This window comes from Trematosphaeria pertusa (assembly GCF_010094035.1).
Source record: "Trematosphaeria pertusa strain CBS 122368 unplaced genomic scaffold BU26scaffold_16, whole genome shotgun sequence".
Classification (NCBI taxonomy): domain Eukaryota; kingdom Fungi; phylum Ascomycota; class Dothideomycetes; order Pleosporales; family Trematosphaeriaceae; genus Trematosphaeria; species Trematosphaeria pertusa.
In genome coordinates, this window is record NW_022987227.1 from 102,369 (window position 1) to 124,000 (window position 21,632).

A 21,632-nucleotide genomic window follows, 5' to 3' on the forward strand; every position below is an offset into this window, starting at 1 on the left:
TGCGGTCTCGTCTCGTGCAGTTGGTGACGAGCGTTTCAAGGTTTCAAGAGCTGCGCAGCGGGAGAAGCGCAGTGGCTGTGGCGACCGCCTTGCCTCGCATGCAGCCCGTCTGCGCTTGGAGGCATGCAGCTTTCGGCGGCGAATGACCGCTGATATCCGAGCCAAGCCTGCATTCAGCCTCGCCCGTCGACCGAGGCGTGGCCACGCGATTGGCAGAGATTTTGGCGGAGCTGCATGTGGACGTGTGGTGTTCGCCCGTCGCGAAGAGGGAAGAGGGCTCGACGAAGCTCAGGTATATACAACTAATTGGCGAAGAGAACATTAAATACAGCTGCTCCTTCTCATAAACAAAGAGAGCCCAAAATGCTGTGTGCACAAGCGCGCCCCTAGTAGCTTTGAGTCAGGCCATGCACCTTGTGCCGCTGGATTTTCTCCAACCCGTCCATAAACGGCCGCAACACCTCTGGTATTGTCACAGTGTAGTCTTTTTCGTTCCACTGATTCTCCAGCATCGCCGCCAGTACTCTCGGAACAGCAAGAGCCGTGCCGTTCAAGGTATACGGGAAATCTAGCTTCCCTCCCGCCTTCTCGAGACGCACCCTAGTGTGCAGACGCCGGCTTTGGTAATCCGTGCAAAGCGACGTCGACGTGACCTCGCCCCATCCCTCGTGCTTCTCTCGTCGAGATGGAAAGAATGCCTCAACGTCTCGTTTCCGCGTTGCGCTCGCTCCGAGATCCGTCGTTGGCATCTCCAGCACGCGGCAGTGGAGGCCGAGAGATCCCAATATCTCCTTCTGAATGGACAGCATCTCGTCGAAGATAGCCTCTGAGCTCGAGCTAGCCGGCGTCGTAAAATGATTCTGCTCGTTGTTATCCGGTAGCGTCCAGGCGAACATCTCCACCTTGGTGAACTCGTGTACGCGGTACAGGCCCTTCGTATCAACCCCTCGCGCACCGGCCTCCGCGCGATAACATCTGGACACTCCCACCGTCTTGAGCGGTAATTCTACATCCTCAAACGTCTGGTTCGCTTTCATGCCCGCAAGAGGAATCTCTGCCGTCCCCGCGAGCGCTAATTGCGGTTTCGCCTTGTCCTTGTCCGCTTGCTCGATAGTGTACACTTGCTGCTCTCCGTTTTGGTCTCTCGGCTGGAATCCGCATGCCGAAGAAATGTGCGAATACACCATTGAAGGCGGAGAGACTACCCTCCACCCTCGCTTTCTGGCCACGCTAAGGGCATACTGGATCAGAGCTTGCTCCAGCATCGCTGCCTCGTTCAAGAGAAAGTACCATCCCCAGCCCGATGTCTGTCCAGCCCCTGCGAAATCCAGCAGCCCAAGCTCCGAGCCGATGTGTACGTGCGATCTCCAGACTCGGTCGGATAGGGAAGGTTCTGGCTCGGGGTGGTCATTGATGTATCCGATGACTTCGGGCTCCGTGCCGACGGGTGTATGCGTGCTGCTTAGGTTCGGTAGGGCCTCTGCCAGATTGTCTATCTCTTCCTGCAATCGTGTCTCCTTTTCTTCTATGATACCAAGCTCCGCCTTCAAAGCCCTCGCTTCGTCGAGAACCGCTTCTTTGCAATGCTCTCCGCGCTCCTCACCAGCCTCCCATTTCCCTGATCCAGCTTTGGCAAGACTTCCACGTAGCTGATTGCTCCGTTCTCTCAGATGGCGGGCGCTGTGTTGAAGCGCAAGCCATTGTTCGTGGAGCTCGATGATTCGCCATGGCGCCTTTCTATGTGCCGAGTAGTTGCGGTCGACGCAATTCTGTTCGTAGAGCCCGGGGTTCTGCCGGATGTGTTTGATATCGATCGCAGGCTTGGGTGCGAACGCGGGTCTGGTGTACGCGCGGCGGGTAGAGCACCGTGTCTGAATGGCTGTTTGCTGGTATTGGGGCGGTCGGGTCTTACAGGCGGGACAAGTTCGGAAGGACCACCTGAGGGCTTTCATGGCGGAGCTTTTCCCCGCGGCCGTGAGTCTGGAAATAGTGGAGGAAGGCAATTGAGACACGGTAAGGCTGCTGTGTTCACCAGAGTGCTTTATGCGGTGCGACGGACGGAGGGAGATAGAGGTCCACGGGTGGAATAAAGCACCTCAGGTCATCTTTCGGAAGCAAGACGGAAGCTCCGCGCTAAGACGATACCCCTGTCCCTCGGTCCAGACTCGACCGCGTCGCGTCACGCTTGCTCCCATCTCATGCCTCATCTGCGATCCATGGACGGGCTGGCGGCGAACAGCGAATCCTCGTGAATTGAATTTAATACGTTGTTTTGGAACCCTCTCTCATTGCACCGACTCCCATCTAGCATTATCCTCAGCACGCTATGGCTCCCAAACCCCGCAAAAGACCGGCGGATCCTCTCTGGACAGATCACGCGACGTCAAAGGTGTCCAGAACCGATTACTCGCGCCTATCACCACCAGTGCCCTTACATAGACGGTCTGTTTGCACCAGTTCCCCCAGGATACCGACCCAAGCCTCTTCAACAACACCGAGGTTCGGCCAAAGATCGGCTGCAGGGCAAATAGCCCAACCACATCTTTCCACTCCGCACAGAACAACCACCCAAGGAGCATCCCCAAGGCTACAGCATCAACCAGATCTACATGTCGGCCAGGGCCAGAGCCAAGCACAGCATGGTTCACATTCGGCTCAGCCAGTCGTGTACAAAGCCAGGATTATGCACGCGCCGCATCCGGACAGCAGAGTTTGTCAGGACTTCCACTGGCTCCCTTACCCACTAGGCCTTATGCCTTTTGATTCGTGGCACAAGCTTCACACCCGTCCCAATGTTTATCCTCCCTTGCCTTTCCGTTGCCCGGTCTGTCGCGCGGAAAGAAAACCTACTCCCCATAACCGCAAGCTATTCCTAGTCGCCGAACGATTGACCTGGGAAGAGGGGTTGGGATCGGGGCCAAAGAAAGATCAGAATGAGGAATTGAATTGGGAAGTCAACTACGAGCTTGGGATCCTGGAACCGTTTGTGGAGGATCCCGAACAGGTGCCGGGCGGAAAGCACAGTCAACAAAACAAGTTTTATCCTTACAAGAATGAGTACGAGATGGTGCAGGCACTGAATCTCATTTTCACGTCAGACAACATTACGGAAGTATCGTGGTCTTTGTGGATCGGCCTACAGATGGATCTGCAGAAGATGCTGGACGTACAGGAAATTTCGGTATCCGATAAGGTCTCTCAGGAGAAACCCTCAGACGTGCGCCGGCCGCTCCAGCTGGACAATGGAAATCATCCCCGCACAAGTACTCCCAATATCGACGAAATCGACCTCACGGTGTCACCGAACCGCGTGTCCAAGCATCCAACGAACGCGATTGCCTTTGGCATACCCACTCCGCCGTCATCCTTTACAAGGCGAATCAACAATGAAAATCTACCTCCCTCCCCTACCAACGCGGCTCCCTCATCACAGCGAACTTCCGCGAACTTCCCCAGGGACATACACGCTGGATGGCCCTCAAATCTGCCATCCTCCCCCAACAAGGAATGCATTACCAGTTATAAGACATTGCAGGACTTTTACTCGCTTCTTGATCGAATCGAGCGGACCTCGTTCGTGGGAGCTCTGTTTCTTGAAAAATATGCCGAGCGCTTGAGGGACGACATGTGCCGGAAATGCTGGCTCAACCGTTACATTGATTTTAATGCTCTTGATTCGTAGCTGTATTGGTTTTTCTGTTACGTCTTTATCTAGCGATACCCCCTTTCTTTGAGATTTGAACGTAGATCGCAAGCTGGTGCTGGAGTTTGCAGGTCGCCATCTTCCTTGTACTTTGGAACGTAACTATACTTTGTATGATTACCTCCGTCTCCTCAATCTGCACCGCGGAGACTTTCTCGGGAAACAGACGTTTCCACAAGGGGATACTCTCGGGGACGGGAAAGGATATCGGACTTGCGGCTTGCAGCACCCTGCATGACGCCTCAACGATGTGGCGGTGCACATAATTGTCTGGAACCAAGCTAGAAATGACGTGGTCCAGTGCGCGCCCCAATGGAGAAAGTGACTCGAGTGAATCCACGTCAACTATACGCGTGCACATGAGGCGTGCGCTACCTCGCTAAAGGTATCCCAAAGTGACGTCCGCCCCTTGTTAGGCGCCTTCGCGCCTTTGTTGGGGTAAGTCGCTCGGGCACAAGACACCACGCGGAGGCTGACCTGCGGAGCTGACCCTCAACCTCCGTCTGCCTAGGCTCTGGGCGCCGCCGCTGCACTCATAAACGTCCCCGGAGTCCCCGTTCCTTCACCACCGACGCTTCCTCCGCTCGTGGTCGATTTCCCGCTATCCAAATCGATCGTGCGACCTCTGACGCTCCCCACAAGAGCTACCCCTTGCGTCGGCCCTCCCGTCCACCCCGCAAGTCCGCCGTCACAATGCACGACCCATTCCCTCTCCCGCGGTCAGAAGCGCTAGCAAAATACGTCGAACCCATCGCCGACTACCTCTCGCTCAAGACCCTCCCTCTCCACATCCACGAAGTCCTCTTCGCCTTCCTGCTGTATTCCGCGACCAACGTGTACATCGCGCCCACTTTCTCGCGCCTCTTCTTCCCGCGGATATACTCGAGCCTCAATGCGCGCACGAAACTCAACTGGGATGTGCACATTGTGTCGTTTGTGCAGAGCACGCTGATTTGCATACTGGCGCTGTGGGTTATGTGGAAGGATGATGAGAGGAGGGAGATGAATTGGCTTGCAAAGGTGCATGGGTATACGGGGGCGGGCGGTTTAATTCAGGCCTTTGCCGGGGGATACTTTGTCTGGGATTTGGTGATTACGTTGCAGAATATTGGGATCTTTGGGCTAGGCATGCTGGCGCATGCTGTCTCGGCGCTGTTCGTCTTCTCGTTGGGCTTCGTAAGTTCCCTATCGACTTCCCTGTAAGAGAAGGCCGGAGTATGGGGATGCTAACATGCAGTACAGAGACCGTTTGTAAACTTCTATGCGCCGACCTTCATCCTCTACGAGCTCTCCTCGCCTTTTCTCAACATTCACTGGTTTTGCGACAAACTGAACATGACGGGCTCCAAAGTGCAGCTCTACAATGGCATCCTCCTTCTCCTCACATTCTTCTCCTGCCGCCTTATGTGGGGCACTTACCAGTCCGTCCGCGTCTTCTACGATGTCTACCGCGCAATGACGGCTGGCGAGCTCATGCTACACGATCCCGAACTCGGTAAACTCGGCAACGGCACCGTAGTCCCCGACAACCTCATCCCAACAAGCGAAATCATGGAGTTCGCCGGAGATAGGACTGTCCCGTTGTGGCTCGCAGGCTGCTATCTCGCGTCCAACATAACGCTGAACGGACTGAACTGGTTCTGGTTCGGCAAGATGATAGAAACGATCCGTAAGCGGTTCGATCCGCCATACGGCACGCGGAAGCCCGAGGTCAAAGAGTCCGAGAAAGAGCAGGTTCTTGTTGAGGGTATTGACGTTGATACGCCGCCCCCTAGTATGCCGGGTACGCCGTACGTACCCGCGGGAGCTGAGACTGACTATATTGGCGCAGTCAAGCTGAGCGCCACGGGGACGCATCTGGAGGCGGAGAGGTTAGAAGTTAGGAGTCGGACGGGGAAGGCGGCACAGCATACGGCGCGAGCTGCATAAGGCGTCGTTCTTGGTTTGCGTGTGATGGCGTGTTTGTTGGATTAATGGGTTAAGGGATGTCTGTTCGCGTTTAGAGCCTTGCCTATATACTTTTCTAATGATACAGAAGTCTCGTTCTCCGTAGAACAATCAGTGCTCAAACCCGCTGGAACGATGGGCCATCATCGTGGTCATATGTGTCACCGAGAGATGCATACATTCGATCTTCTCACTATTAATAACTAGTCCAATTAAACTCCAGGTAAGGGTGAGCAACAAGATGGAGCGGGACAGTGTCGAGTCATCATGCTCGGCTGAAGCACTTCGAGCTGGCGAATGCGCTTCTAAGTGGCAAAGAAAAGCCGACGCTTGCACTGGAGAGCGGCGAGGAAGTATGATCTTAGGTTAAATTAAGGTTTCTCTGCCATGTGGGGTTTGCAAACTGGGAAGGAGCAGTGGACGCAAGAGCGGATCAACAGCTTTGGAAGGAGCGTCGCCCTCCCACGAGTGTTAGTAACATCTATCACGAAACCTACCAAGTACAATCAGATCATGGATGCAGTTGCGGACTAAAGCTGGCGCTCGATGGTCCGGCAATACCTTCATTGATCAATCCAAATCGGGCCTTAAAACTGTGTCCCGAGACGTTCACCCCCTTGAGATGATGCATGGCTCCCTGCGAGGAAGGAGCGGTCTCCCACAGCCTGGATCTAATGGTCTCTGTGGTACCCGATCTACTCCTCTGACCCATTCTAACGCTCTGCGCCAGTGCTACTACATGTGCTTACAGGGCTTTGATACCTCCATGAGACTCTTCGTTGTTACCAACCAGCTATGCCCGATCGCCCATGGACAGGCGGGAGGATGGTATAGGCGGTTGGCGGCTGCACCTGGGGCTTGCTTGACGGTTCGCCGTCGCCGCAGCAAGCGTAGGTTCAAATCCTGCTCCTCTTACTTAACTTCGCGTTTATTGCTGCAGAGAAATCTCTTCGTTAAATAAGGATACTTCTTTAAAAGGTAAGGACATATAGGATTAACATCTAATAAAGGGTAGTAACCTACTTCCTTAATCTACAGTTTTAAATTTAAAGAACAAAGGTAAAAAAGAGGGAGTTTTTTTATTACTTCGCGTAGTTTCCCTTTATCTGCCCTGCAGGAAAATTGTAGAATACTTGCATAGCTCTTAAAGAGCTAGGTCAATTCAATGATTTCAGCCAGCCATGGACAGGCTGTACTGGGAGCAGGACTACGAAAAGACCCTATCCTCCTCCAGCCCATCAAGTGATGCTGTATCCGCTCCCAGAAAGAGACCGGACCAGGCGGGTATGGCCTGAGAGGTCTCGTCCGGCCAAATCGCGAAGGTCATCTCACACATGATCGCTCTCCAGCCGCTCATCATCACCTGCACTCGCTTTCCAACCGGCCAAAGCGAACTTGCCACCACGCCCAATTCTTCAATGGCCACGATAGATGCATCGAATCGCCTTGGCCTTTGGCCTCGCACTCCCGAGCCCAATACCACTTCCACGCCTGTCTCCACTCTCTAGATCTGCTGGGAACGCAACAGTATTCTCTAAAGAGCTACTCACGTATTCAAGCAGCCTGGTGTGCGTCACATCCCGATCCACAGCCCACAAAGCTTTAGCTCAGGATGGCGAAACCGTCCCAGGCCCACTAAACGGAACCCGTCGCAAAGATCAAGGTCGGTCCATAGGCGGTGATTGGATTGAGTTGATAAGGCGGCTGAAGGGGGGGGGGATGCATTCCGGAGTGGGAAGGGAGATGAGGATATTAAGCAACGCACTGAGGATGGTAGAGGATGCACGAGTGACGGTGGTGGTGGGATAGATGTGGTCCACGAACTTGCTTGCCGGGCGAGGTCCAGCTCCCCCTTTGGTCGCTTTAGGTCACTAAGGGACGGAGAGAGATGCGCAGAGGAAAGGCTCCCTGGAGCAGATGTACAGGAACTATATTATTGTGACTCCTGAAGCTTTGCGTCGCCTCGTACGTCGCGCACATTTTCCTAGCGTTGGCCCGCTAACTAACCCAGGGCGAAGTGCGCGGCCCTATCAAGTTTGGTGTTCCGTTATTGCGCACGGGCCCAGAAAATTTGACTCGCTTAGCCACGTCCAACAAGCGGAGGCGTGGCGCGTTCGAGTCCGACATCCCGCAACCTGGAAATCGTCGCGGCCCAGAGTGAATAGATCATAATTATGTATATATATTATTCTATTTCAATTTCCTTCGCCTTCGGGCATTTGGTCAATTTGAAACGATACGTGAGTTCCCTTTCGCCTTCAACAAATGTACGCTGACCAGACACAGAGAGAAGATTAGCATGGCCCCTGCACTAAGGATGACACGCTCAATCGCAAGTTCCCCCCTCCCTAACAAATGGATGAATGCTAACAGAGTACAGAAAGAGAAGCTACCATTTTTTTTTAGAGATTTATTTTGCTTTTTGGGTGGCCGAGTGGTGGTCTTGGGTTCGAGTATGGCAATATTCAAAAGCATTTTTTTTGGCGTAAGCGACTAGCCAAGTACAGAATTAAAGCTTGGCACTCTGTCGGGCATTAGTACCTTGCGTTATCCGTCTCTTTTCCTGTCTGTATTACTGTCGACTGTAGCCCCAAGCCTTTCTTCAGCTCTTGCAAATCTTGCTTTGCTCTCACCAGAGTGCTAATTACCGCGTAGCAGATCAAAATGAACGTAAATATTTCAAAGCGCGTCGAAAACGCACCGGCTACGGCCACCCCTTCTCCGCCGACCGCCCAAGCGGATGGATTGTCCACAGGTCTTGTGGAGTCTTATAGGTGCAGTTAAGAAATGTGGTGCGTTCGAGTATAGAGAGAAGATTAGCATGGCCCCTGCACTAAGGATGACACGCTCAATCAAAGAGAAGCTACCATTTTTTTGGGAATATTTTGCTCTCGAAACTCGCCCAAGCGGATGGATTGTCCACAGGTCTTGTGGAGTCCTATGGATGCAGTTAAGAAATGTGGTGCGTTCGAGTATGGCGAGCGTAGGTTGCTTGGCGTGTCTTTTCTTTTTTCCTTTTTTTTTACTTTTGACGCACGTAAAAGCCAGCCTGGAGGCCTTCACAGGTGGATACAATGATGTGTATAGTCGGCTGTATGAGCTTGTTATTATCTGTACGGGTCGCCCTTAACTTCGGAGCCGATAAGATTGCATCTGCCTCTTGCCCAGGTGCGGTCTCGCCGTATAATTAAGATTCCAGGTTGGCTCAGCGAAATATACGTCTCGTTGTACGCACCCACGAAGGCCTCCAGGGTAGCTGTTACCCACCTCGTATAGCCGGAGAATTCCCCGCCGCAAGGGCCTGCCGTCTTCTCTTCGCTAATCCTTGGCGAGTTCGAGAGCAAAATATTCCCAAAAAAATGGTAGCTTCTCTTTGATTGAGCGTGTCATCCTTAGTGCAGGGGCCATGCTTTAGGCCCCGCAGCCGCGGCTGCGGGGTCTAGGACTTCGTTCGCTCTGCTCTGAAATGGTCGGCTCAGCTTACCTGCTTCCCGTCTCCTCCCTACCACAGCAGTTCCGAAGTAACAGCCATCCTGGAGGCCTTCGCAGGTGCGTACAACAGCAGTTCCAAAATTCCGCACCTGTTTGATCCGCCTCAGGCTCTTGGAACTCTTCTCGATGCCTGTTACATCCCAACTCTTCACGCCTTGCCCGAGGACGCGTTCGATCTGGGCGAGCCAATCACATGGTCTAGTCTGTGGCTATGACTTACCGATACAGGCATAACTCGCCAAGACTGAAAGTCCTAGATGAGGCGGAAACCCATCACCACCGACCTTTCCGTATCGCGATGTAAAATGCTGCTTCAGATGGCCGACTTAACAGTAGAATCAAACAGGATAGGCGACGGATGGCGCCAGGCGCTGGGGTTCGCACTGCACTTGGAGCTCACGCAACTGTGCCTTCTTTCTTCCCTTCTCAAGATCCTTTCTAACATCCCATCTCTACAGCCGGATCTCTTACCTCCTCCAAGCATCGATTAAGCCAGAATGCCTTATAAACAACCTTCCACAAAATACCAAACTCTCCCACGCATAGCGGAGGACTCCGACACAGAAGAACTACTCTCTAGCACCGAGGTGGACGTGGAATCCGTCCCAGGCGACGAAAAGAAATGGCGCTCAGCAGATGGCGACACCAAGAAGCATTCAAGGATTAGGACCTACGTAGCACGCTTTCGGCACTATCGCTGGCTCATCGACACGTTCCTCCTCCTGGTCAACATTGCGTTGTCCTTGCTGCTGATGCGCCGTTTTTGGACTGAGAATGCGAGCGGCGGGATTCAAGATGGCGGCGATTTTACGGGCGCTGGGCCGGAGTGTGTCCAATACTATGTGAGATAACTACCGATATGAGTCTCAGTTCCCACGAAAATCGTCAAGTTCGACGCGGATCCAGACTTCGTGCCTACGAATACCTCTGAGTTCTTCTCCGATGCGCTGCTCGCGAAGTGGAACACTATGATGCCGGGTACATTTCCCTTCCCTTGTTCCGCCTCCCTTGGCATAAAGAAACTCAGAAGCTGACTAGATCAACAGCGGGGACAGGATGGGGCCATGTAACATCCGAAACCTTCTTCATCACCTCCATGACACACCAACTACACTGCGTCTTCATGATGGCCCGCATATACGCTTCTCTCGTCGGTAACGTGGCGCAATCGCTTCCGAGCGACTATCACACTCACTACCTGCACTGTGTCGACTATCTCCGCCAGGGCATAATGTGCTCAGCCGACCTAGCCATGGAACCGCATGAGCAAACTGATGCAGATGATAATGGGCCGGGAGATGGGAGTTGGAATGGACATCATGGTATGTAACACTCACTCACGCATACCGCCGATCGCAGTTTTGGAACAGGAGGTAAAAGGAATGCTGATTGCGGTACAGTCTGCAAGGATTACGGCCATGTTATACCGTATTTGGAGGGTGAGTTCTCGCTAGAAGGCGGTTTGATTAGTGGATGATGGCTAACGGTGTGCAGAACAAATCGCTCAGGGTATCCGAAAAGTCCTGCCTATTGACGACTGATCCTAGCTCGGTATATGTCGGTGATGAGCTACCGCGCCTAGCTAGAGGCGGTGCGGCTTCCCATGTACTGCTCGACTTGACAGAGCATAGCGTCCTGAAGCACATCAGGAGGTCACATACAACAATTGCTCTACAACATGTCCCCGCGCGTCTTGTTCTCGGTGGTCGCGCTGTGATGCTGATCCAACTAGGTAAAGCCGAAGACCACGTCAGAGACAGCTAGTACTTTTATTATTACCTCCTACTCATGAGCAGAGATGCATGACGCCATCAATATTACACCCACAGACACCCTTCCATCGGTCTATAACTCCTCGTTCGTCGCCGTCTCAGGGCTTTACTTTTACGCCTAACTGGGAAAAGGAATACCTTCTCCTTCGCTCTGTGCTCGTAATGCCCGCCATGCAGTGAGAAAAGTGTTGCATTATGCAAACATGAACCGCTAATAGAACAAGAAAGAGTATAAACCTCTCAGTCTCTCTCGGTAACCGTCCACCTCCTCTTCGAGCCCCTCCCATGCTCAAACACTTCTTCCCATCGCGGTGGCCCCCAAAGCCCATTTCCGCTAGCCTGCGGCTTCGGTGCCCAGAGACCCTGACTGCTGCTCAAACTCCCTGCTCTCGCCAATGAAGAGCCCATAGTACTCCGCAACGGCGCCACACTATCCTCTTTTTCTATCTCCTCATTGCCATTCAATAGGGTACTTGCTGGCTTTGAAGTCGCCTCTGTATCGGGAGCGCTGGTCACTGCGGGGGTTGGGTTCGAGGTGGACTTAGGTTGCTGGTGCTGAAAATTCAGCACCATATCCGCACCGGGGCTTCGTCGCCCATCGCTGCTATTATCCAAGGACGGCGCGCGGAGGCTCGACCAGAGCCCTGTGGAGGTCATTGGGGATGCGGAGCCGCCAAGAAGCCGCGAGCTTGACCCAGATGTAGAGCTGCGTCTCATGCTGCCCAGCGAGCTGTTCAACCCACTTCGATATGGTTCTCCGAGCGAGAAGGGCGAATCGATAAGGCTGTTTGGGGTGTTCGTGCCGCCGGATCCTGCTCCGAAGCGCCGTCGATATTCGAGCGATGGGCTTGCCGCAACAGCTGGGGATTGCGGCTGCGGTGGTTTTGATGGGTCCACGCCGGGCCGAAGGTGGTCGAGCGAGGCGAGCATTTTCATCTCGTACGTGTCAGCCATGCCCGGATCTACAACTGACGGCCGTCGCTGGTATATAGTAGAAGCGGACGGTCGGCGCGGTTCCTCTCTCCGAACAGCCATCGAGAGTGCAGCAAGCCCAACATCGATGAGCACAGGCTGGTTCGAGATAGCACCGAGCAGCGCATTGCAGCCCGCGCCATGTGTGACCAGTATCAGAACCAGCTCCTCATCGTCTTCCATTTCCGGGTCTGCCATTGGGCCGGGGTCTGTTTGAGCGTGGTGGTGAAGAGCTGCAGTAGGCCGCTCCTTAAACGTAAAACCCGGGAACTGGTCTTTGGGCGGCATCGACCCATGCTCTCTATACCACTTCATCATGCCAGCGAGTCCCCTGCGGAAGCGCTTGTGCATGGTGCTCCACTCGTCGCCGAACTCGCCGCCATCGCCCCAGTCCTGCGGCGCACGCATGCTGTCCCATTGGAAATCGACGTCAATGCAGGCGTCTCGCGCGTGCGAAACGTATCCTCTGGGTATCGGATCCGAAGTAGAGACAGCGTATGACGGTATCGGCGGGTCGTATATGTGCGCGGGGGCCTTGTGTGCGGTTGACAGTGAAGGGGCGCCTGTCTCTCTCGATCTCGACCGCTGCCGGAAAACGCTCCCTTGACTGCTCGATCGCTCGCGCAGCGGTAGCACCTGGCCCAAGCTTCCCATGGTCGGAAACGTCCCATCCTCGCTACCTTTCCGGCTGTTGGGAGAAGACGAGGCATTGCTCTTCACCCAGCCGCCCGGGAAGTGGCCCTTGACGTTGTGCGCGCTCGGCTGGACCTCTACGTAGTCTACTCGCCGCAGAAGGTCCGCTTTGGCGCCGGCAACCATCATCGTCGAGTTCGGCGGCGGGGTAATATCCTCGAAGTAGTCCGGCGAGAGCCACTCTCCTAGGAAGGCATCAATGCGTAACAGTATCTTCTCCGGTCCGGTCTGTGGCTTCGGGAACACCTCCAGATTCGGATCCGCAGCTGGCTCCAGGACCGGCACAGGCTGCACCGCCGGCGACCTCGAACGCGGAGACCTTGCCAACGGACTCGTACCCAACAGGCCATTCCTCTCCTTGGGGGGCTGTGGCACCCTCAAACTCATCGCGCCCGCATCCTTCGGCGCCTGGAACTGCGAGATGCCCGCCGCGATCGCCGTGCTCGTCTGAACACACCTCAGATACGGGCTCGAATGTATGACAACCTTATGCTTCCTCTTCCTCTTCGGCACGCCCTCTCCCTTCGCCGCCTTCTCCTTGTCCAGCGCGCTGAACTCGAGATGCGCCAGATCCGCATTCGGGCCGTTCTTCGCCTCGTCCGCCCGCTCGTTCTCGCGTGCGTGGAGCAGCGCAGCTATGCGAAGCCCGAGGGCCTTGCCTTGTGACCAGCCGCCGTATGTGAGCGGCGGATCGTAGGGTGTTGGCGAGGTGAGGTGCCATTGCTTGTCGGCGGCGTCGAGGCGGGCGCCATGCCTGTGGATGTCGCACGAAAATTAGCTACAGCGAACAGGATGAGGGAGAAGATAGAGGCTTGGTAGGCTCGGCGGAGGTCAGGACGCACCGCGCGATAATGACCACGTCCGGCCCTTTTGCCATTGCGGAGGCTGCAGGCGGCGGCGCCTTCCGGGCAGCGGCGGCTTGCGGGCGTGCTACAGACGCATGCGATGCGGGGCTGGTCCGGCGAGAAGTGTCGAAGAACTCCTTGGCTGCAATTCTCTCCCATCGGCCGGGTGAAAAGTCAGAGGTCGCGAGGCGTGTTGGACAGTCGACGTGCACAGGCGGCGGAAAAGCTATGTCATGGGTCCCACTTCCGCACGCAGGGTCATCGCCTTGTACGCCGCCCGCAATTACCTCCGGAGAAGCACGACAAGCATGATGCAAATGCTTGCCTCACGGCATCTGGCTCGCACGTGGTGAGAAAAAGTAATTCACGCCGATAGCGTAGTGGTCCGCGATCGGAGTTTACGAGGCTGGGGCGTGATGGTGGGGCGAGCGAGCTAAGCTCTGCATGATGAAAATGGTCTACCTAGGTATAGCCGCCGGGCGCTTATTTGGCATGTGATCGCGTAGTCTACGTCTCTTCTACAATATCGGGGGCTACTTCACGTCGTTGGGGGTGTATGAATTTCCAAAGTCAGCACCCTGAAGTTTTGAATCTTCAGCGAGGACTGCCGTGGACAACCCCGATTGCTGCAATAAAATCCCTCAACTCCTTGAAATGACTGACAATGTCCACCCTTATGCATACGTCCATCCGCTACCTCCTTACTCTAGATACTCCCCACTCGTCTCCTTGTGAATGACGTCAAATAATGGCTTCGCAGAAAACCACCCCGCCCTCGGCGTCCCTACGGTATTGTACGTGAATGTGGCTTCTTCGTCTCCAATCTTAACCGTCTCGCCTCCTCGTCCAGCAGCCGCAGCATCGGCCATGAGCTGCGCATGGCAACACTTTTCCAAGGAAACAAACCAAAACACCGCCTCTTCAATCGTGCCGCCAACGGTGAGTAGGCCGTGGTTCTGGAGAAGTGCGGCCTTGCTGTTGCCGAGCGCTTTGGCGATGTTCTTGCCTTCTTCCTCTGCGAGCACGATGCCATTGAAGGAGGAGTAAAGGACGTGATCCTGCCCGGCCTGTAAGAATTCTGCTTGGGTCCATGTGCTTGTGGCGAAGGCTTACGTTGTGGAACGAGCACGAGTCCTGCGTAATGGTGTCCAGCTTCCGGCCAAGAGCGCAGAAAGAGCGGCCATAAATACTGTGCGAATGCGCGGCCGCATTGACATCTGGGCGCGCCTGGTGGATGGCGGAGTGGATCATGTACGCGGCGCTGTTAAGCAAACGGACCGGGCCGCCGTCGATGACCTGGCCTTCTTCGTTGACGAGGATGAGGTCTGAAGCCTTGATCATGCTGAATGCAACGCCGAACGGGTTGACCCAAAAGGTGTTGGGATCGACGGGATCTCGCATAGTAATGTGCCCAGCGACCCCCTCGTCGAAGCCATATTTGCCGAATATCCTGAAAGCGGCTGCGCTGGCGTCAGTGCTTTGGCTGAGTGATTTACGATATCATGCGCGCTCTCCTCACCTGCTAATCTGCCCTTTAGATACGCTCGCTCCTTGTACGCATCATCGAATTTCGGGGGACCTGGAAAGCTGGGCATCTTAACCTTGGCCTCGGCCTCGCTCAAGCCGGGCTCGTGAGGCGCAACATCGGAAGGTTTGGACGCATCGCCATTCTGGTGCGGCTCGATTGCTGAAGGTGGCGGCATTGTGGACTTCCTTTTCCTTGAGAACAAAAGAAAAGACTTGGGACCAGAAGAATGACGGCTGACGAGACCGGAGAAGAAAGGAAAGAGGGATCTGACTTGAGCACACCGATTCGTGAAGCGTCAGCAACACCTTTTGTAGGAGTTAGCTGCCTCGGGAACAAGCAATGACACCGCGCCCTACCCCACAGTAAGACGGATAATCGATTAGGAACAGGGTTGCGAGATGCCGTGTGACGTCGCTAGCTGAAATCCGAGGCTTCCGCCTCAACAGCTGGTGACTTTGCCGGCATTGGACGAACCACTGCGGGGGCGGGGTCGCCGTCGGGATGGAATCGGGAACGGAACGCACTCCGGAACGGGTTCCGCGAGGCGAAGTACGTCCATCATCTCGCACTTTTACAAAGATACCAAGCTTCCCGCAAGGAGGTATGGAATGGGTATGCTAGGCTGCCGTGATTCTACCCTGCATTAGGCTCGTGGGTGTGGATGAAGACGCGGCAAGTAGATGAGGGCCTACCTAGGTCGACTCTCAAGGTGTGAAATTCTCCGGATTTGACGACGTAATAGCCAGCTTGGAGGCCTTCGCGGTGCGTACAATAACATGACGACGTACGTAATATCCAGCCTAGAGCCCTTTGCAGGTGCGTACAATAGCAAATATAGTTAGCTATCAAGTAATCTTACCTGTGCGGCAAGTTCAATGTCTCAGACGCAGCGGATGACTAAGCATGCTTGGCACATCTCCTAGTCAAGCTCATCCCTTCTCGACGTAGCTCTCACTCTTCAATGCTTATAATACCTCTCGCTGTCTTCAATCCAACACAAATCGCGCATCGAGATTTCCGTCGATGTTTGTCTCCTTGCTCCAGATGTTGGGCCTTTGGCTGGCCTGTGCTATGTGACCATATTAGAAGGACTGCTTCATCAAGCTTGACGACCATGAACCAACCCCGCACGAGGCATTCCAACGTGCAGCATGAGATGCGCTCTTTTTGCATTCCGAGGTTCCGTTGACGGTCCCAGGACTATCCAGACTTCAGCCTACTCACGTGGCGCGCAAATCCGGTTCAAGGATACTGCGCGGAGGTCGTTACCAAGAATGGATACGTTCAAGATATCTCCTGATAATTGGAACGCCTGAATTACACCAGCTCGCTTGGGGGCCTATGAGAATGACGCATGAACGCGTTGTTATCGTGCGGCTGAGCTGCAGCCCCATCACATCTCTACTGCCATTGGCTGCCAAGGGACATGGCTTCATGGAACCCGCGGAGACTGATATGGGATTGCTGCCTATATTCCATGGCTATTGTCGACTTCCGCCTTGCTAATGATCTCACGTAGACGTTTTCCTAGGGAACGCACGGTCGTAAACGATGGCCTCCTCCCACAACCCCACTTTGGCTCGACCTTCGAGTCAGTCGTCAGAACGGCCGACGCTTCGAAAGCACTCTACGGGCTTTAGCAGTACTACAACTGCAGTTTCGCCGACGTCCCTGTCTTCTGTCGAGCTGAAAGAGCTCCATCTTCCTGGGCAAAGTAGCCAGGCCCCTGCCGGCAAGGCTGCCCTAGTTGGCCGAGACGACCTTCACAGCATTGGGGCGCTAAGATTGCTACCGACTTCATCATTAATAACGAAGGAGATTCTTGAGAATGACGCAAATTTTGCGCCCGAATCTCGCATCGATGTGGTGAGAGTCTGTTGTCAAGGGTGGAGTAGCATGCCCGTCCGACGTGATGATAGCGCTCCGGCTTACTTAGTAACCAGGTTGGGTGGAAGATCAAAATGATGATCAGATTGAAGCGGCAGTTCAGGTACGTGTTCCAGCTTGATATAAAGATCTGAGGAGATTGAGAATTCCACCTAGACTATCCTTCGATGCCCTTGCGGCAAGCCGAAGTTCCTCGCGTTGTAAGTCCTCATGGCGTTTTGTTATTGAAGGCTAGTTTTTGGCTTACGTAGTCCCAGCATGATATTCCTCGAACATCATGATAAGGCGATGTATGGTAATCAAGCAAGCGTGTCTCACAAAACAGCCCTCTCTATGTTTGACAAATTCGGCATCCACAGCATGTTCCTGCCTCGCATACTGGGCTTTCCGGACTACTGGTCCGCATTCCCGAGCGAGCAGTCAGACGGAGGAGTCTGCGCTTCATATGGTATGTGACCCCTCGCTCTCATAGCATCCGAGCACCATCTCACACTGCCTAGAATTCTACTGCCAACATCCCCGGTGGGCCCAAACATCTCGCTATGACAAGACGAAGCACCGTTCGCCCTGCTCGGTGCATCTCCACTACAATCCGAGCAGGAAACTCACGACGTACCTAGTCTCTTCGTCAAGAAGCGAAGACTGGGTGGCATCCATCAAGCAGACACTCATACAGCCGAGAATGACCTCGATTGAACATGCCAGCATCCTGAGAGAGGTTACTGAGAGCCCATTTGCGCTTCACGCGATTATCTCCGGATTAGCCTTCTCTCAATCGCAAGAGTTCGTTAGGTCAGTCCGCGAAAAACTGATGCTCCAGATCAGGAAAGTGAACGACTACTCCGAGCTTACCAAGGATGTGATGGATACTACACCACTGGAGAACACGATGAGGAACCGTGCAATGCTCGAAAACATTACCAAGGAGCTGCATTTGGTGTCTCAGACGGCGGACACGGGCATCGCGAATGCGGACATGTCGCTCAAGCTTTGCCAGAAAATGCTGAATGCATATATGCGGCTGTCGGACATACAAGGGAAGGCGTCCAAGACACATGCGTTCCGATCGACGGAGGATGCTCTGCGGTATACGTTGGAGTCTATGAAGTGTCAGAAGGACTGGCTCATCAGTTACAAGGCGCGGAAGGATACGGCGATGAACTTCGTGAGTCTTCTAGTTCTCCCAGGATCCATGGTTTTAGTGCTGATGTGATTACAAAGGTCTTCAACATGGTCACACAGCAGGATAGCGCAGCCAACGTAGACATCGCGTTCAAAATGGCGAAGGACAGCTCATCAATGAACGCGATCACTATCCTGACCATGATCTTTCTTCCCGGGACCTTTGTCGGTGTATGTTTGCTTCACCGCCTTTGGGTCTCTCTAGCTGACACGCTCTCCAGGGTATATTCTCCAGTGAGGTGTTCGATATTAGCACGGATGGACGCCCGTCTGTCAATGCGCTCTTCTGGCCTTTGCTGGGATTATGTCTTACGTTGAACGTGATCACAATAATGTTGTGGTACAACAGAGTCGCCTTGGCTAAGCTTTCGGGACGCATCAGCATGCTCTTGGGGCGGAAGAAAGATCGAGCGAAGAACGAGAGTCCCGTATGATGCCTTCCTCTTCCATCCGTCTTCTTTCCTACCCCTCATCATCAACGGTATGGGGAGACAATGTTTAGGGAGCTGAAGGGCTCCAGGATGATGGATGCGTAGTGAAATCTAGTCACAAGCTCAGGCCGCAAAATGCATCGAATGTACAGCCTACATGTGCGCGGCCACAGTCCATCGAAGACGTGTGACTCGGTCCGTGCTTCTTTGCGCGTGCGGGAGCAAGACAGGTCGTGTTGGTGGGTGATGATTGGGGACCATACCAGACATGGAGTCAGTGCTTTTCTTCTAATCATCTATTCCCCCCGCTCAGGCATACTTTTTCGAACAGATTGCCTTCGTTGGGCACACTTCGAAGTCCCCAACCTATTCTTACATCCATCGCCATGCAATCCTGTCTTTCCCGCTGATCCCATCTCTAATCATCCGGATGTCCTCCTACGTCCTTCTAATCTCCTCAATCCTTCCCTCTACCCTCGGTGCAATCGCCTTCGTCCAATCTACGGAAAACTCTCCCTCCTCCAGCTCGTCGCAACATCTGGGACTCCCCTTCAACCCGGCCAACCTCCACCACTTCCGCATAACCCTCCTCAGCACATCCAGCTCCCTCTCGCTAAACCGTATCGGTCGACTATCATCATAATGGTCCTCCTCATCCGTATCCGGGTCGGCTTCTGAATCGCTCGTCGCGGGGCTCTCCGTATCCTGCTTCCGCAACCGCACGATGTGCGGGTGGCGCGGGAACTTGGGGGAAGTGGGAGATTTGGTGGTGGGCGAGGCCGGGTAGACGGCATGCGTGCGTTCGATGGAGGTTTGGATGGAGGAGAAGGCGCGGTCCATGGACGGGCCCCAGCGCTTCCATTTGCCGAGAACCTTGAGGGACATGAAGTACTGGCGAAGGATGGTGGAGATAAGCACACCGTTTTCCTCATCGACGATCTCTTTAGCGGTGCCGCCTTCTTCTTCGATGAGCAATGACGCGTAGCCGTCTGGGTTGTGTTAGTCAGCGCTTCAGGAGTTCGAAGGTGGATGTGATTGGTGAGGAGACATACCCTTGCCCCTGCCCATATAACCCCTAGTCGCGAGCACGTACTCTTTCTTTTCGTGTAGGGGATCTTCGCCGATCTGCACGCTGAGGATACGTGAGTTCGGAGGCTGCGAGTAGTCTACTTCGAAGCGGATATTCGAGACCTGCGGGAACCGCCCTTCCAGCGCCGGATAGTTGGACACCCCATTCTCCAGTGCATCCCAGATCTGCTTGCCTGTAACCTTGAGCACTACCACCGGATCCTCGAAAGGGAAGCAGTTCACAATATCGCGTAACCGTAGCACGCCCGGCGGGTAAATCTGGTCTCCACGAATCGTGCCAGCGGCCATGATACAACAGTCCGCCGAATAGTAATACCTCATGAGATCGCAGACAAAGTTTCCGATATTCGACTCTTTGGTCCGCACCGTCGTAAATCGAGCATCAAGAGGTGCTGCGGTGTACCCGATCGGTTTGTCTAATTTCTCCCTCAACTTGCGCGTCAGCCTCTCCACCGTCTTCACCGCATCTTCGTTTTGTGCTATTGTGCTCACAACATCCCTCCTCGTTATCTTGAAGTCCCAGCCTCTACCGCTTGTCTTCCGCCATGCCTCGATGTATGAGAGTTGCTTGAAGTCGGTGCCTGAGCGTAGGACGTGAACCCCATTGATGAAGCTGTGCGCGTAGTAGTGGTCGTGTCCGCCTAGCACGATATCAATCAGTCCGCCTCCGCACTTCTCGGCCAATTTGTTATCGTTCGGTTCGCGCTGGTGCGTCACCGCCACTATGATCTCGGCACCCTGTCTCCTCAGCTCTGGAATCAGCTCCTTCGCAGTCTCCGACGCGCTCTTGTATATGATATCTGGCGGAAGAGAGTTTATGGTATCTAACCATTCCCGTTCCGCCAGCCCAATAACGCCAACCTTTACGCCGTTCGAGGAGGTAAGCATGACGGTCTTCCCTGCATTGCCGAGGGGCACGTTGTGGCCGAGCGCGGGGTCGAAGACGTTGGCGAGCAGCCAGGGGAAGGTGCATTGGGAAGTCAGGTGGCGGTATTGCTTTATACCAAAGTCGAGATCATGGTTCTAGAGTCAATTGAGGCCTATGTCAGCGGTTGCGGAGCTTGAGAGAGAGCGGAGCGCTTACCCCAACACACGCGACATCAGTCCCAATTCCGTTCAGGATAGCCACCATATGCGACCCTGAGTCCAGTCAGCTCTTATCGACCTAAAAAAATACTCGCTGCAGCTCTCTTTGCACTCCTCCTTCCTACGCTGCACGCTTTGAAGAACATACCTTTCGTTACGCTGCTCTCCAAACTCGGATTAAATGCATCGCCCGAAAAGAACGTCAAAAGCTTCGACTGATCCCGAAACTCCTCTCCATTTCTATACTGGTTTACCAGCGTCTGGAACCTCGCAATTCCACCCACAGGCTCAGCAGACGAAGCGTCAACATGGTAAACATCGTTGTAGTGCACGAAGCGAAGGTCTGGCGGGGCAGTGGGCGCGGGGTCTGGCTGGAACGTGACTGTTTCGTCGGCCGGAATGGGCTCTTTTACCGTCATTGCTGCTGCCCGAGACGTATACGGAAGCAAGAGAAGAGGGCTTTGAGCGGGAGCGTTTTAGCAGTGCGCCGGGCGTTTGTGTTGCGTGTTTGAGCTGGCGGTGAGTCTGACGCTGCCTCTTGGCGGCGCGGATGCCGATTTCAGGGTCCAGCTGTAGCTACCGCTGTAAGAGGGGCGACGTGGCCAATCATAGCTGCGCATTATCAAGGTACCACGCATGGCTGGCTGATCGCGGGGATTTGAGCTCTGAGGCTGTTAGGAACGTCCATGTCGGCTGACTTTGGTATCTAGCTCGTACAAACTTCATTCCACAGATGCAAACCGCCGCTGGTATCCACATATACGCCGCCGAAAGGGTGAATGAAGAATAAGTGAAGAGAGTGGGAAAGCCGGGCGAACACCGAGCTGAACTGAACTGGCAAGCGTCCACGATCAGTGTCGATTCGCCGGGCGTAGAAGGAAAGTTCAAGACAGAAAGACGGTCAGCGCGTTGCCCGGAAGCAAGAGCAGAATCGTCGGCCGTTTGATAGTGACGTCGGCGTCGGAGGGCCTTCAACCTCCCAAACGCCGCAAAGCACAAGCCCAA

The 21,632-nt window shown here is 54.3% G+C and overlaps 8 protein-coding genes across 8 annotated transcripts; 4 read left to right on the forward strand and 4 right to left on the reverse strand.

The window, feature by feature from the left end:
• Window positions 1-275: 275 nt before the first annotated feature.
• Window positions 276-2,155, reverse strand: BU26DRAFT_523202 (seryl-tRNA synthetase). The gene has a single exon (XM_033829984.1). It carries the CDS (start codon window positions 1,950-1,952, stop codon window positions 387-389), a length of 1,566 nt encoding a protein of 521 aa, XP_033678604.1. The 5' UTR covers window positions 1,953-2,155; the 3' UTR covers window positions 276-386.
• On the forward strand, window positions 2,156-4,029 carry BU26DRAFT_523203 (uncharacterized protein). Its single transcript, XM_033829985.1, has one exon. The coding sequence runs from the start codon at window positions 2,327-2,329 to the stop codon at window positions 3,680-3,682; it is 1,356 nt and encodes a 451-aa protein (XP_033678605.1). The 5' UTR covers window positions 2,156-2,326; the 3' UTR covers window positions 3,683-4,029.
• A 16-nt stretch (window positions 4,030-4,045) lies between these two features.
• BU26DRAFT_523204 (DUF887-domain-containing protein) lies at window positions 4,046-5,763 on the forward strand. The gene is made up of 2 exons (XM_033829986.1): window positions 4,046-4,879; window positions 4,946-5,763. The coding sequence occupies exons 1-2, from the start codon at window positions 4,397-4,399 to the stop codon at window positions 5,630-5,632; spliced, it is 1,170 nt and encodes a 389-aa protein (XP_033678606.1). The 5' UTR covers window positions 4,046-4,396; the 3' UTR covers window positions 5,633-5,763.
• A 3,876-nt stretch (window positions 5,764-9,639) lies between these two features.
• BU26DRAFT_569530 (uncharacterized protein) lies at window positions 9,640-10,683 on the forward strand (the record flags this gene model as incomplete). Its single annotated transcript, XM_033833899.1, has 5 exons — window positions 9,640-9,984; window positions 10,033-10,120; window positions 10,189-10,464; window positions 10,543-10,581; window positions 10,637-10,683. 5 exons carry the CDS (start codon window positions 9,640-9,642, stop codon window positions 10,681-10,683), a joined length of 795 nt encoding a protein of 264 aa, XP_033678607.1.
• Window positions 10,684-10,901: 218 nt separating this feature from the next.
• On the reverse strand, window positions 10,902-13,827 carry BU26DRAFT_523207 (uncharacterized protein). The gene is made up of 2 exons (XM_033829987.1): window positions 13,422-13,827; window positions 10,902-13,333 (listed from the first exon to the last, which is right to left on the reverse strand). Exons 1-2 carry the CDS (start codon window positions 13,454-13,456, stop codon window positions 11,155-11,157), a joined length of 2,214 nt encoding a protein of 737 aa, XP_033678608.1. The 5' UTR covers window positions 13,457-13,827; the 3' UTR covers window positions 10,902-11,154.
• Window positions 13,828-13,829: 2 nt separating this feature from the next.
• On the reverse strand, window positions 13,830-15,382 carry BU26DRAFT_492262 (arad-like aldolase/epimerase). Its single transcript, XM_033826110.1, has 3 exons — window positions 14,944-15,382; window positions 14,538-14,884; window positions 13,830-14,482 (listed from the first exon to the last, which is right to left on the reverse strand). Exons 1-3 carry the CDS (start codon window positions 15,125-15,127, stop codon window positions 14,126-14,128), a joined length of 888 nt encoding a protein of 295 aa, XP_033678609.1. The 5' UTR covers window positions 15,128-15,382; the 3' UTR covers window positions 13,830-14,125.
• Window positions 15,383-16,503: 1,121 nt separating this feature from the next.
• On the forward strand, window positions 16,504-18,594 carry BU26DRAFT_608970 (uncharacterized protein; the record flags this gene model as incomplete). Its single annotated transcript, XM_033835887.1, has 7 exons — window positions 16,504-16,843; window positions 16,896-16,942; window positions 16,996-17,039; window positions 17,097-17,287; window positions 17,340-18,004; window positions 18,061-18,192; window positions 18,243-18,594. 7 exons carry the CDS (start codon window positions 16,504-16,506, stop codon window positions 18,453-18,455), a joined length of 1,632 nt encoding a protein of 543 aa, XP_033678610.1. The 3' UTR covers window positions 18,456-18,594.
• A 296-nt stretch (window positions 18,595-18,890) lies between these two features.
• Window positions 18,891-21,046, reverse strand: BU26DRAFT_436314 (Metallo-dependent phosphatase; the record flags this gene model as incomplete). Its single annotated transcript, XM_033824171.1, has 4 exons — window positions 18,891-19,441; window positions 19,505-20,564; window positions 20,626-20,681; window positions 20,776-21,046. The coding sequence occupies 4 exons, from the start codon at window positions 21,044-21,046 to the stop codon at window positions 18,891-18,893; spliced, it is 1,938 nt and encodes a 645-aa protein (XP_033678611.1).
• Between the last annotated feature and the right edge of the window lie 586 nt (window positions 21,047-21,632).